This window comes from Protopterus annectens, chromosome 6.part0 (genome assembly GCF_019279795.1).
Source record: "Protopterus annectens isolate FY-2018-M chromosome 6.part0, PAN1.0, whole genome shotgun sequence".
Classification (NCBI taxonomy): domain Eukaryota; kingdom Metazoa; phylum Chordata; order Ceratodontiformes; family Protopteridae; genus Protopterus; species Protopterus annectens.
The window spans coordinates 1,467,194,446-1,467,209,495 of record NC_056737.1 but is presented as its reverse complement, the minus strand read 5'-3'; the positions used below and the strand labels follow the sequence as shown (position 1 = coordinate 1,467,209,495).

General features: G+C 40.1%; 1 protein-coding gene across 1 annotated transcript in view; it reads left to right on the top strand.

The window, feature by feature from the left end:
• Positions 1-15,050, top strand: part of LRP1B (LDL receptor related protein 1B) — a gene marked incomplete at its 5' end in the record, with an annotated part of 5,941,474 nt that overhangs the window by 3,737,217 nt on the left and 2,189,207 nt on the right. The window contains one exon of the mRNA XM_044073672.1: positions 13,013-13,132. Coding sequence (XP_043929607.1) covers positions 13,013-13,132 — 120 coding nt within the window. The remainder of the gene's footprint in view (positions 1-13,012; positions 13,133-15,050) is intronic.

Below are 15,050 nucleotides of genomic sequence, written 5' to 3'. Positions count from 1 at the left end.
GTTATCAGGGACCTGGGGACCCAGGTTGATAGTAGTCTGTCATTCGACACCCATGTAGCTAAAGTAGTTAGGAAGACCTTCTACATTGCCCACCTTATCATGAAGGGATTCTCATCTAGATCAAGGAAGGTCATAGTCTCCCTTTACTCATCACTCATCAGACCAATGATTGAGTACAATGCCCCATTCGGAATGTATCTGACCCGACACTTGCAGCAGCTGGAGAGGCCACAAAAGTTCCTCACCAAAAGGATAAAGGGTCTCAAAAATCTGTCCTATGCTGCCCGACTGAAAGAACTCCAGCTCTATTCAGTCGCCACCGCTTGCTCAGAGGTGACCTTTGCCTAACATACAAGGCCATGTCAAACCCAGATTTGATGAATATGCTTCACCTCAAAAAATCTAGATCCATCAGAGCCACAAGGGCGGGAGACTTAAACCTCAACACGGCTATTAATAGGACGTGCTGGAGGGATAGATTCATCACCCAAAGACTCCCTATGCTGTGGAACAAAATCCCGGTACATGTGAGGCAGGGCACCTCGCTGGCCTTGTTCAATAGAAATCTTGACCAATGGATGGGAGATCGCAGATATACCCCAGGGATTACCTCAGTGTCACTGCTCGACAGAGGCACAGCAAAATAATGGGTATAGTTCCCCATACTAAAGGGGTGGCGTAAGCCACAAAACGATGGGGTAGGCTTGTAAATGCCCTCGGGCAGATAGCCTAGTATGAACCTATGAACCTATGAACCTAATAAAGAAACAATGGCTGAGTTCAGCACATGTATTATATTATTAACATAAAAGCCACCTGGAGCCATTTCTTTTTCAGATATTGTAAAAGTAGTATAGCTAGAAACCTAAAATAATCCAGACATGTAACAGCACAGTTATTTTTTGCCATGTTATTCATCTACAACCTCAGTTCTTCTTTACTGAGAACAGAATTTTCCCTGTGAATCACAAACACTTATTCATGTGTCCAACTTAAAAACATCAGTGGTGTCTAACTAATTAGTTTTCCAATTTACCTAGCTTATTTTATTATTAAAACTAATTATAGCAATAAAAATAAAACAATTTTTAAATAACTTATGTATTTTTGACCACCTGGGGTTGTTGTTTTATTAATAACCTATGAACCATTGAACCTATGAACACTTTGCATGTCTTTACATGCTTCCAATACTTTAAGATCACTGTAAAAGTTATAGGTGCATAAAATATGGGCATGAGTCTCAGATGAAATGAAAACAAGATAGAGATGGGATACAACTGCCAAATATTTCTGCTAGAAGTACAGAGAGGATGGCAAGTTTTGCCTAACTCCTGGCATTAGTTTTGTATTTTACTGTACATAAGAAGGCATTCGTATTCTTCAGAAGAGTCTCCGTGCTCTCTTTTATTTTTATATCTCACAACCATGATTTCTGATTTATATATCTTTTGCATTATCTCTACCCAAAATATTATTCTGGGGCTTAAATATTGATAGTAGCTGGCTTTAGAAGAAGACAAATGAGGTTTGATAACAAACAAATTTATTCAGGGAAATCTTCAGGTGGGGGTGGGGGATTAAAGGGTTAAATGGAAATGAGGGATGATTGGGAGGAAATGAGGTAAGAGTAGGGAGGGGATTTAGGTAGGTGTAACTGGGGAAGGAATCACATTTTGGTCTGAACTAGCTACTGCAAGGATTACATCCGTGAGAGCGAGTGGGTTATTGTTGGGGCAGGTAGGCCTCGATTTGGTTTTGGTAAGTACGGTAAATTGGGTAAGAACAGCAAACCGGAACAAAAAAGCTCTGTGGATTCAGACTCAAACTACGAATATATTCTTTCAACTGTTTAATGAAGAGCTTTTCGTCACTTTCAATGAAGCAACTTCTTCAGATAACTATTCAAAACACAAGTTCACATATAAATAGTGAAGAGTTACATCACATGATCAATCTCATTAAAAATTAACACAATTACAAATACGCATAAAATAGTTCACTTCGTAGACAATAAACCAATAAAAGCACACTATTAATAAACGTACCACTTTTAAACTAAAAGAAGTCATAAATTCCTCCTAAATATTACACAAAATAATACCAAAAGTCTCATTCATCTAAACCGTATTTTATAAATAACAGTTATCTGTTCAGACTCTATAATTTAAGTAAACAACCAATATTACATGATTCATTTAAGCCAGGTCAGCAAATGCATTTAACCTTATTTGCCATGCCTGCATTTTGTCACTTTTCCACGGATAAGGACCTGGGATTTCATTGTAATGAAAAAGGCATGTTCTCTTTCTATGTTGATTCATTGTAACAAATACTTGGATATCTAAGGTTTTTTTTTTCATCTGCAAAGACATTCATACTCGACACAGTCCCCATTTGGAGCCCAACCATCTGGATTAATGTTTCAAGGTTTTGAAATACCTCAGCCTCGTAGAATGTCCTGCATATAGTGGCAGTTGTTGAATGGTTTGGTATGTACATAATCGACGGCAGTGTTCAGGGCCTTTTTTCTAATGTTTTTGTTTGAAATGTGTTCTGTGACGTGTTTAAACTGTGTTGTTAGTAATGTACTTACTGGAACAGGTAGCTCATGAGTTTAAATGTAGCTTAATTAGTATGTGTGGTGGCACATGGTTAGTAGCCCATGAAAAGTCAAGAGTTAGTACTGATCTGCATAGCTTTGCAAACCTCATAGATGTGATGAATATGTAAAATACTGAAGATTTAAGTTTTGCTTGACTACTTGATGATATGAAGTTAATATGGTAGTTCATAAAACAGCAGCAAAGGTTTCCATTTGTTTTTTAAAGGAAGACTCTCACAAAAATGATCTTGGGGAGCCAGGCTGGTCTCGGTGGTGGGGATCTGCCATGTTGTTTATGCAGGTGCTGGACATCTAATGTGCATTTTGTGTGCTTTTGCAGACATGGTGGAAGTTGGTCACCGTGCAACAACAAAAAAAAAAGATGATTGTCAACATGACGATGGTTGAGTGCTTCATTGCTGAGGGGTTTTTCAGCTCTCAGGTTGGCCTTGGTGCTGTTGGTTCACTCCCTGTGGCATTGGCTTGCTCCTTGCATCCCAACTGTGGAGAATTTGTAGAGTGTCTGGATTTTCTCGTACTTTGGTTGGTTTCTAGGAAAAAGGGAAAAAGAACAGAAAAAAGTTATGTGATCTTGGGAGTGCATTTTCTGGGTGGCATTTTCTTGAGTTTTTGACTCCGTGTCTTCCAGAGGATTCATGCAGACACAAATCCTGTTCTAGTGGTTTGGTAAGTGGAGAAGAGCAATGTTTGGGATATCCCTATTGGGAGGAATGGAGCCTTTGTTCCCCATTTATGTCAGGCTTTGTCTATATTTCATGGGTTAAAAGGTGGAGGAATATGTTCGTGGACATTTGCAGGACGGTGAATAGGTGGTTTGCTGCTCAGAACATTCCTCGACTTGGAGGGCTGCCCACAAATAGCAGCTTTTCTTGTGCATGCATCTGAGGCACTAGCATTATTCGAGGGAGGTGGGGAGATTGTCTAGCTTTCTTGTTACTGCTGCTGTTTAACAGTATTGTTTGCTGAAGTGGCAGTAGTGGTGAATTCTGAGCTTTGTGGGGCTCTGGGCACATATCTCAACTGTACAGATTGTTGAAGTTAGAAAATAATGCGAATTTGAGTTTCGTGATAATGGGCCTCATGCTTTAGTCATTTCTTCATAAAATTGGAACTTCTGCCATATTAGGGGCAAATTATTAACGTTTAAATTAAGAAAATGTTGATAGACATTTGAGTTTAATGCTAATGTAAAACCTGTTTTGTGTTGTAGGAGCAATATTTAAAAATAGGCACAAAATAGGGACATTTGTCCCACTTTTATTTATGGCTTTGTCCAGATTTCTTGAGTTGGGAGGTATGGTTTTGAGACTGGTATGAAGGTCATTAATTAGTGATTTTGTTTAGTTCATTCTAATGTTGCACTGTTAACTACTGGCAGTTGGCCATGTAGTTCGTTTCACTCTTGAATGGTGTGGGAAGAATTTGTGGGATGGTTGTGGTGCTGGCTTGCTGATGTGTTCCTGCGACTGTTGCACTTCTGGGGTTTTGAACATTGGGTTGAGGGTGGCGATTTAGTGCTGGTGAATAGAACAAAGGGGAGAAGGGAAAAAGAGAATAAAAAATGAATAGGGGAGGGTGAAGGAGCAAGAAGACAGACTGAGGATTTTGGTGACCTGTGCTGTTAATGTGGCATTGTAGTGGTTGTTTTTTATGATGACACATCTGTGTTCATGGCACTCTCCTTGTTTTGCTGAACATATCACATATTTTTGCCTTTTCCTGCTTGTGTGTAGTATAGGCTTCTAGGGCTTTGTTGTCTTTTCCCCTCAGAGGTGTGGCCATGCTGTTGTTTTGTCAGGTCAGAGAGAGAAGGAACTCTAGTATGCATGGATAGGTGGTGCATTGAGACTGTTGTTTTTGGTGTGGTGGTTTTGCTTCGGGTACCTTGGGGCAGCTGAGTTCTGGGGGCATTGTGGACTGGAGACATTGGCTACACAGACTGTACTTGCCTGTTGGGATCGCTAAGGGATGTGAGTGACTTTGCAATTTAGTATGTGTAATTGGACGTGGGTGTACCTGTTAGCCCCAATGGCATTTTGACTGCAGGAGGAAAGATATCCATTCAAGTGGTTCTTTCCTAGATGTTAATGACTGTAGGCTGTTAGCAAGTAGAGTACATTTTAAATGTAAAATGTTTAAAATATGCAAGAGGTGTTTCATCTTTTAATCGTCTGCATGATATGATGTATAGCATTCTGAATAAAATCTAAAAAATAAGAAAAAATAAATAAATAAATAAAAATGCTGGGGGTTGTTCATGGCATGGTACATATTTCTGCAGTATTCTTTTGCTGGAAGTGAAAGGATTTGAAGGGGATGACAAGGGTCCTTGGCAGTGCCTAAATGTTAAGAAATTCTTAGTTTTTGTGCACAGAGAATTTACTGTGTTTCTTTTCTTTTGCATGTGACAAAAGTGCAGCATCATGCAGTGGCCTGAAAGAAGTAGATTTGAAAGGTAACAAATTCTGATAGGATGGATGTTGTTGCCACTGTAATGGCACACAATGAGGTCACAAATAATCACCTTATTATGTGCTTAAGAGTATGTGATGCTTGGGATTAGTGGGGGTACAGACGAGGATGAGGTATGTCAAGGGCTCGGTCAACAAGAAGTGGGCCTCCTGTGGGGGGAGTCACTATAATAGGAGGTTGGGTGACACTTTGGTCATTGTTGATGGGCTTGAGTTATTTTAGGAGTTAGCAATGGTCTTTATTGGAGTAGGTAGCACTGGTGGGGCTTGAAGACTACATGAAGGGTAGACAGAGCAGTACAAGGTGTGTATGTGTGTTTGGGAGGCATGAGGTTTTCATTATTTAAGCAGACAGATGTCTTGAACTGCTAGGAAGTTGCATGTTATATGTTCATCTTTTAAGAGTAGGCAGGGTTGATGGGGCATTGCAGGTATGCAAGTGTTGGGGATATGTAGGAACAAGGTGTTTCTGTGTCTAGGCTGAAGTTATAAGGATTAAACAGGGCATGGTTCTGGGTCTCCTAACAGATGTTTAAGGTTTATTTTGTTGTCAGATGTGAAGGGGGCACATTGAAAAGAAAACTTTAAAGGGGAAAGCCTAGGGTAAGCAGTGGATTAAGGATGTTGACTTTTTGGTACGTGCATTTCATTGTTCATAGAGATTTGTATTGGTTTGCAAAGTGACAGAAGAGTTGGGCCATACTTTTGGGAGATTGGTTTGTTGCTGGTCTCTCAGAAGGGTAGGACAACTGGAGAAGGGATGTGGGACTTTGAAGTTGGTTTCAGTTTGAAAGGCATCAGTTTTGCAGAGGAAATTGGGGGGGGGGGGTTCATTTTCACTTGGTTGATATATGACAGTGTTGTGCTTTGTTGGTGCTGTCAGATGAGGTATGTCAGGTTGGGATTAGAAGGATTAGATGCTTCTGGCAGGACCAAGGGGGAGATTTATAAGTAAAGCTTATGGTGGTGGTGGTGGTGGTGGGGAGGTGCTAGCTTGGTCAAATTGTGTTGCAGTCACCAGGGGTAGGGGATTGCTGGGTCGGATTGTTGGGTGAGTTGGTTCAGGCTGTGAGTAAGGTGGGGATTTTCAGTTGGTGAAGGAGGATTTAGCTGCAATTACTGCAGTTTTATGGGTGACGGGGTTAGGTTAATTTGCTAAATTTTGGACATTGGCTCATGTGTTGGAAGTATAAGTGTGATAGTGTAAAGATTGGCTGACATTGCCTGTTGTAAAAGTAATTTGGTTGTTGGGGTTGTGTTTGGTATTTGGAGGATCATTTGGCTTACGGTTTGCACGGTTACTGCTTCATGGATGTATTGATGTCTTGTTTTCTTCCCTTATAAGGGGTAGTGGGTATGATGGTGGGATTAGTAGGCAATTGATCCATTAAGAAAATAAATCTAATTTTAGTCATTAGTATATCCATTGGGTGGATAAAGAGGCTGCAGTTAGGCATGATGACATGATACTGACCTTGTTTTGTTTTTGTAACATTGGGCATTTTAGGGTTCTGGTGGTACATTGTGCTTATGTGGTTTTGCCTGAATTGGGTTTAGTATTTTGTAATGCATTTGGCAGGTGATTACCCCTGGAATCAGCCTAGTCAGGCCTTTTGGTAGATGGATAGGGAGGTTGATGGGGATTTCCATTTGTTGAGAAATGTGGCATGTGATGTTTGGTTGGGGGATATAATTTGGGAAGTATGGTTGGTGGTTTGTTGGATGGAAGGAAGGATGGTTCAGGAGATGTTGAATATTTGGAGTTTTCATGTTAAGCTGGTGTTGGAGGTTCAGCTGGAGTTCTTTGGGATTAGGGTTCATTTTCTGTTGTTTAATATGGCAGTGGTATGGCTTGTGGTGGTCGTGCTGCTAAAATGCCATGATAGCCATTTAAATGTCTTATTGCTTATACTGGATAGTGGGTATGATAGCAGGATTGCTATTACATTGAATTTTGAAAAGAGATCTCATTTGGTTATTATATTTATTAGGTGGTAAAATGGGGCTGCAAGTTGGCAAGATGGTATGCAATTGCCTCTGCATAGTGTCAAGTTGAAGTGGGCTTGGTGTTTGGTTGTCCAGTTGGCTGTTAATAGCCTGGGAATGATTATGAAGCTTCTATTGGTAGTCAGGTAAGTGAGTATTTAGTTCATACACAGTGGTTATGCTAGAGTATGAGGTTCTGTTTTGTTACTTTAGCATTAGAGAGGGATCAGCGATTTGCTTTCAGCAGTTTAGGCAACAGGATATTCTCATTGTTTTATGTGATAGGGTTTGGGAGGTAATGACATGGATCCAGTTTGGAGAGAGAAGATGGGGTACACGGAATGATGTTTGGCTTAATGCCTTTTAATGGTGGTTAGTCTTGCCCACTTCTGTTCCCCCTCTGGTGCTGGATGTTCAATTCAATGAGCTGGAAAATGAAAGTGAGCGGTTGAACGCTGCTTGATAAGTAAAATAAGCGATCAAAGATATGGACACTGCTTATTTGGTTGGATATGAATTCAGTAAAAGGTAAATGAAGTGAGTGGTGGGATGCTGCTTCATAAGTAAGCGAGTAGAGGTATGGACGCTGATTGCTGAGTCAGGATGAGTGGGGTCACACTGTCCTAGTTTACGTTATGTGGATGTCATGCGCAACTATGAATGTGTTGGTTGTAATTAATAAATATTCATTAACAAAATTATGTTTCTGTAAGTTTAATAAAGGTTGTCAAACGTCATTCAGTGTGCTGGTTTCCTGAAGGGGACCAGGACAAAAACAGCTGTCCTTGTTCTGGAATTGTGAACAACACAAATCTACCTTGTTCTGGAATTGTGAACAGCACAGTTTCGAGACCTAATTTGCAAGTCAGGCTTATAATTCTTCCTGAGGAAAGGCTAGATGTGGAAGACAAGATTGCTGGGATAAGCAAAGAAGCAAAATCAGACACAGACAGACAGGGAAATATACATACAAAAGGCGGGGTTGAACTGAATGGACACACACTGAGAGAAATAGTGGACAGCTGTTGTTGGGAAGGGTTGGATATTAAATTATGTACGAGGAATGACACGACAGGGAGGAGAATACCTGGACAGCAGTGGCCATGCACAGATGCCAGACTGAATGACAGAGAAACACTTAGCCATCATTCAACTGTGTGACTGATGACACAGGTGAGTTGCACCTCTGCTAGCCCTATACTAAGGACCTGGTTGTCATGTGACTTGACAAGCTATCTGAGGAGGCAGACAATGCTGAGGCAGGGATCTAATTGTCAACACATCTCAAATGACACCAGCCACCACAACTGATGCAGCAAAATGATTGAATGCTTAAACCCTGTTCCTGAGATGTCCCACAGAGGTGACAACCAGTCCATCCAGGTCACCATCTGAAGGGCAACCCCTAATACCCATTATGAGAAGCAGAGCCATGAAATACTGGTGACCTGGTACTGAAGACCCCAGCTGGCTTTTATTGAGTCAACTGCTTTCATTCCATGTCTACGACCAGATCTGCAGAAGGATGATAAAAAGAGAACACATTACTATGAACATATGGTACACATGCAACTACAGTAATAGAGTGGAGTGTCACATATGACATATGTCATTCCTTTATCTTGGAACATTCTGAAATGTTCAGCTATTGATCATTAGTGACTGTACACCAGGTAATACAAAAGAGATGTAAAAAGTGTATACAATAAATGTCTGCACCACTCTTTCTGTCTCTCCCTTCCCTATGGTTCATATTGCTGAGGAGGACAAAGTGGTTCTGATGCAGGTCTCCATAACAACACTGGCACTGCTCCCCAGAGTGAATAATGCCAGTGACATCACTTAACATCCTAGGAAGCTTGTACTAGGCATCCACCTTGCACAATGTTCTACTACCCAAGCAAGCAGTTTGAGATGCACCTGTAAAAAGAACAAGCAGAATATTTTGATTTCCATAGCATATCTTTCTAGATCCCTTCTGGGGAACCTATAATCACTTCAGTGTTTCATTCAAGGAACAGCACAGTTGTCCCATGCACGAGGATGCACATTTGAGCATCATGTGACATTCAACCTAGTATAACAGTGTGGTGCTACCAGACATTCATAATGCATTACTGTGGTACTGCTGGTCCACATTGGCTGTGTGCATGAGCCTATTGGCCATCTACTTCCCAAGATCAGTGTAAAGTTTGGCTAGTGCCATGACCATCTAGACTATGTAACTCACTGCATTCCATATATTGTTCAGAGACAGTGGCATTGGATTCAATCTTTAGCATAAATAATTCACTCTAAGTCCTTTATTAGCTTATTATAAAGGTTCATAGGTGTGTACTAGGCTAACAGCCCTGAAACCTATATCAGCCTAGCCCAAGAAGATTCCCTGGCATCATGCCACCCAAAGTTAGTTCCCAGTTCCCCTGTCTGTAAATGTACCAATGAAGGACTCACCTCCATGACATGTTGCTGTGGAGGTACAACATGTACTCAAAAAATCAAGAGTGAAGCACAGTCCCACTATAACTGTGTTCCCTGCTTAGACTACCCAAATGGTCCCCAGTCAATGCAGTTTTTGACATAAGTACTGACTCTGTCATTTGCAATTACACCATAGAGGAGTGGTAGGAAGTTCAAAGCAGCACCATGATTCCAGATAAACCCAGGTCTGATTGCAAGACATAGCATAAATCAATTGATATACAACTCAGTGGTGCAGGTATAGGCAGCTGCAACAGCAGCACTGTGAAGATTCAAAGTGTTCCCTTTGACTTGTGTGATGATGTGTAACACCTACACAATGCCATAGAAACAGGAAGTGGATATTACTGCTCAGGTCTCTGTGACAAATGAGGCCTCCATGGGTGCTTTGATGAGGCACATGGTAGCTGATCCCTTATCTGCTTCCACAAGTTGTGCATTTCATGGTCAAGGGAGGTTCTGGAGTCAAATGGCTGGGTGTACACCAGCCTTATGCAGACTACACAGGCAAGTCTTAAGATGACTTCACTGTCAGTTATAGTCAGACAGCTTGCCATATTCAGCCAACCCTAGTCTCAGGATCATGGGCAATGGCATCACCTCAGTCTCAACATGTGGGACATCACAAAGCTGCTTGTGACTGTTGTTAGTTCAACTGCATTATCTCCTGTGGATACAAGAACTACGCCTGCTTGTTGCTGTTGAGCAGGTTATCTACAATGAAGCTCTGTAGGCTCCTAACATAGGACACACCATCAGGCACTGTACACTCTGTCATGTCGTTCTACACCTTCCCTGACAATGACCTAATCAAGCTCCAAGGCAGCAGGCCACCCCTGTGGATTTTGCCAACTATCATGACACAGCAGCTCATTCCTATGACAGGAAGATGTGTTCTCTGACCATCAACAGTCTGTTAGCATAATGAGTGGTTACAGGATTCACCTTGAATGTGCAACATATAATAATGTTGCTGTCAGATCTCACTGTGTTCTTTCCCAACAACCTGTGCAAGTAATAATTATTGTGTCCTGCCTTCTCCTATCTTACATAGGTATGATTAGTCTGACACACAGAGTAGCATAGCCTGGATATGATAATACATGTATATTTTTATTCTGTGTTGTCTTTATCACGGCTCATAGATGTGGGCCATATGCCACCTCTTTGCCAGTTCCACAGTGTACTGCACAGACTTCCATCTCACATGTGAGTTACTGCTGATGCATTTTCCTCTCTAGAGTCTGCTCTTTGCTCTTCTACTGCTGGTCTTACTGCTATGGAGGACCCCTCCTGGGATTCTCAGCTGTTGTAACTGTTTCTACAATGTCTTACTAATCAACATGGCCCACGCCGCAGAGATTTTACTGCAGGTGTCTGCTGCATATTACAGTGCCCTGCCTGATGTATCATCCCTTCAGCTGTCCAAACTCATGATCCATGATATGAAGTGTATCATACACCATCTCTGCCATGATTTCAGGATTGCTGCAGGGGGCATCATTGGTGGTGTAAAAGAATATCCAGTACTGCCTGCAACACTCCACATCCACACCATTAGATGTGGTTTTCAATCAGCTTGCATTGTATGTGTGCATGCAGCCCTGTACAACTCACCTATATGTTCCTTATGTGACTAAATGCCATTGTGGTAAGTCCCCCTTACGCATGAACCATTTAAGCAGGTCAGACTTGTGCCGCATGTGTGAATCATGGTGACTGCCAGGTTGGCACAATGACACGTTACATAAAATGCAAAAGCATCACACATTGCTTGTCAGTTTTAAGAGTAGAATTATTTTATTTTATTCCCTGTAGACTACATGAGACTCAGTGGCAATATCAGGCAAGCTTTGGCTCCTAAGACCTCAGAGAAATGAGCTGTGCTACAAAATGTCTGCATAGTGGTGGTTCTCCCCTCTTCAGTCCTGAGGAAGCAAATATACTCTTTCATAGGCTGCAGTATGATCTTGAACACCTGGTGTAGGATATGTGAGGGTGATATTTGCAGTATGCCTAACATGTTCCAGATAGGTCACAGGATGTCTCCTGTAGCTATGACAGCTATTTCTGCATATACTTTCTGTACACTGGGATGGGCAATCCCTGTATCTCCTTTCATTCTGTTTGTAAGAGAAACATCTCAAGTAGGTCTTGAATGGTATCCCTGTCCACCTTATACTGGTGCACTAGCTGCTGAACTGTTAGACGGTGGCATGTAAGATGCTGATGGTATCTACTGCAATGTTATGGAGGACTGCAACACACAACATTACAAGCAGTGGCTCAGGTAGTCGCCATTAACACATGCTGTCTTGCAATAAGTGCTGCTGCTCCAAGCATACTCCTAGACCTGTACATCATAATGGCCATTGTCCAGAAAAGGTTTGTACTACAGCAAAGCATCTTTGTTTTATGTTTCTGAATCAGTCAGCTATGTTTTATTTAAAAATTTGCATAATCTCTGTAACTCATTTGCATGGGATTCCTTATTTCCATAGCATTGTGCGATCATTTGCATGACCTGCATACCTTAGTATTTTCCCCTTTTCTCAACATGTTATCTGTATCTAAATCACCCACATTCTTTGTGCTGCCACTACCAAAGGAAAGTTGTGAGGTGCATCGTGCAATACGGTTATGCATCTTGAACATTGTAACGTTTGTGTTATTACTTATTAAAATGGAATGGGCTTGTTTCTTTTATCACCTCATCTCTTAATTTACTGATCACATTGTAACTCATGATTAAATGCATTAAATCAAATTATGTACCTTATGCAGCTTAGTAGATGATAATTCTTGAGTAAGGGAGTTGTATACTTTTCCATGTATTGTTAAGCTTGGCACTGTTTAAAACTGTTTCACAGCTTGTATTCTGACACTGAATGTAACACTTTAGTACTGAAGTATATTTAGAAAATTGGAAAGCAATCATTCTTTTCAGAAACTCAGTTGATGTTAAAATAGGGCCTTCAGGAGAACAAAACCAGAGACATCTATTTACAATATGTAATTAAACGACTTCAAAATGAAAATAGTTAATGTGATTTAAGTACTACACAGCATGCGGTTTCTATAATCAAACATAATTGCATAGTTAGATATAACGAGCATCCTAAGTTGAAAGTTTGGCTTTCTTATTCTTAATAACTCATTATATAATAGAAAGGTAACTACATTGTTTAAATGCATACACTCTGTTTAAAGATTTTAGATGTTCTTGTAAAATATTTAAAAAGATGGAATATAAACTCGAGCAGTATATTTATTTGATTATTAAAATACATTGCTACATTAATAGAAGGTGTAATACTGCTAAAATAATACAATAATAAACTGAGCAGCATATGTATAATTGTTTGAGTGAATAAGATAAACAATTGTTCATTAATTTTTCATATCCTATTGCAGATATTACTGAATGCATTTTTTCTGATTGTTTCAGAGTCATCCTGTGAATGGAATCAGTTTGCATGCTTTAATCAAAAGTGCATCTCCAAACAGTGGCTATGTGATGGAGAGGATGACTGTGGAGACGGCACTGATGAAAATGAAAGAATCTGTGGTAAGTATTGGTATGAAGCCAAAAATGAAATTGCTGCAGCCAAGAAGGATCACTCTACTAAACCCAAGTCAAACAAATCAAAAAAGAGGTATTCATACCAGTCTGAAAACCCCCCAAAAAGTCTGTATTAATGCAAAACGTTCAAGAAATATCCCTTGATATTGATATACCTTAATAAAGACATATTTCTTGAACACTTTGTATTTAATGAAGACCTTTTTAACTTTTCAGAGTGGTTTAAATTCCTCTATGTTGTAAGTGTTGGTGTACAATATATCACAAGAATCTAACTGAATGCATGCTGAAAAGGAAATATATATTTTCTTTATCTTATTTTAATGATATAATTCGGACTGTTATGTACAAAAATTGTTACTAAGAGTACAAACCATGACTTACACTCTCGATTGTTGTTATATATGTATATATTCAGAACTATTGTACATAGTTTATTATCTTGGTATTATTAATTCACAAAATACAAAATATAACCATTCATAAAAATATCTGTGCTTTTTGACAAGACATATCTCTCAGGAATCTTCCACATATCACTATCTGTATGGAAAAATGTATTGTTTGAGTTCCTTCATGTTGTCCTTCATCTCCTTGTATATTCTACCCAACAATCAGTCCTTTTGCAAATGTTAAGGAAACAAAACAAAAACAAATGGGTGGTGGGAAGCAAAGATTCATGAAGTGTTTTAATAACCAAACATGTAGAATGTACTGGAAGTAACAAAAATAGCTTAGTTTCCTTGTATCTAGTTACATTCCTCTGTTTTATGAGAAAAAGAGTATGACAGTACTTAAATGTGCTAGCTGGGAAATTTTGCCACTGGTACGCCTTTGTTATTCCTCACCTAGCTGAGGAAACTCAACTAGAATCATATTGGGAAAATATTTCTGGACTGCTGTGAAAACAGAAAACAGATGTTAACTTTTGCATACTGTACTCTGCAAGGATTCTTATGGATTTTATCATGAGTGATATGGATTGAAACAAAACCATTAAGGTGGCTTCCCCTCACCCCACCTCCCAATCCTCATCTCCCAAAGAACACAATTTTTTTAATTTTGGATGTTCTGATGTTCTGAGAAGTAACTTCAGTTCATTCTGAAAAGCATGCAGACATTTGTGTTTAAACACTAGTGTGCCGATGTTAGCCATTTCACCATAATGTTAATTTGAAAACTGCTACTACATATGTATACAAGACATGAAAACGCCAGCGTTTGAAAACAATAATAAAATCACTGACTTAGTTAAAAAGCGAAACACATGTAGGTGCTAGAATCTGCTGAGTAAGCTGTGTATCTTGTAGGGAAACCAATCTAAATTTGATAGGGGTTTGGTTATTTTATGCAGTCAGTGAGTTTATTACTGTCTTCAAGTGCTGGAGTTTTTGTGTCATTTGTCGGAGTTTTCTCTGTGCACTGAACTAGACTTCTGTGCAATCCTGTGTGCTTTTCTGGTGTTGTGTGTGTGTGTGTGTGTGTGTGTGTGTGTGTGTGTGTGTGTGTGTGTGTGTGTGTGTGTGCGTGCAAGTTTGTGTGTGTGTGTGTGTGTGTGTGTGTGTGTGTGTGTGTGAGTGTGTGTGTGTGTGTGTGTGTGTGTGTGTGTGTCTGTATAAATGATATATCATAGGAAATAACTAGGCTAATGGCCCTAAAGCCTTTACAAGCCTAGGATTTTTAAGTTCAGTTTTCCTGTCCATAGCATCTGGGTTATATATGGCTCCAGGGCTAGAAGCATAGAGCCTCACTTCTCGCCTGGCTATTTCTTCCCACATTATTTACTTTTTTTTTTCCCTTCAGCGAGAGCAGGGGGCTAGGTTCCGATCCCTGTGTGAATTTTTTCTCCCATCCAATCATCAAGGTTCCTCTTAAAGAGGTCCAAAGAGGCACTCTGCTGGCG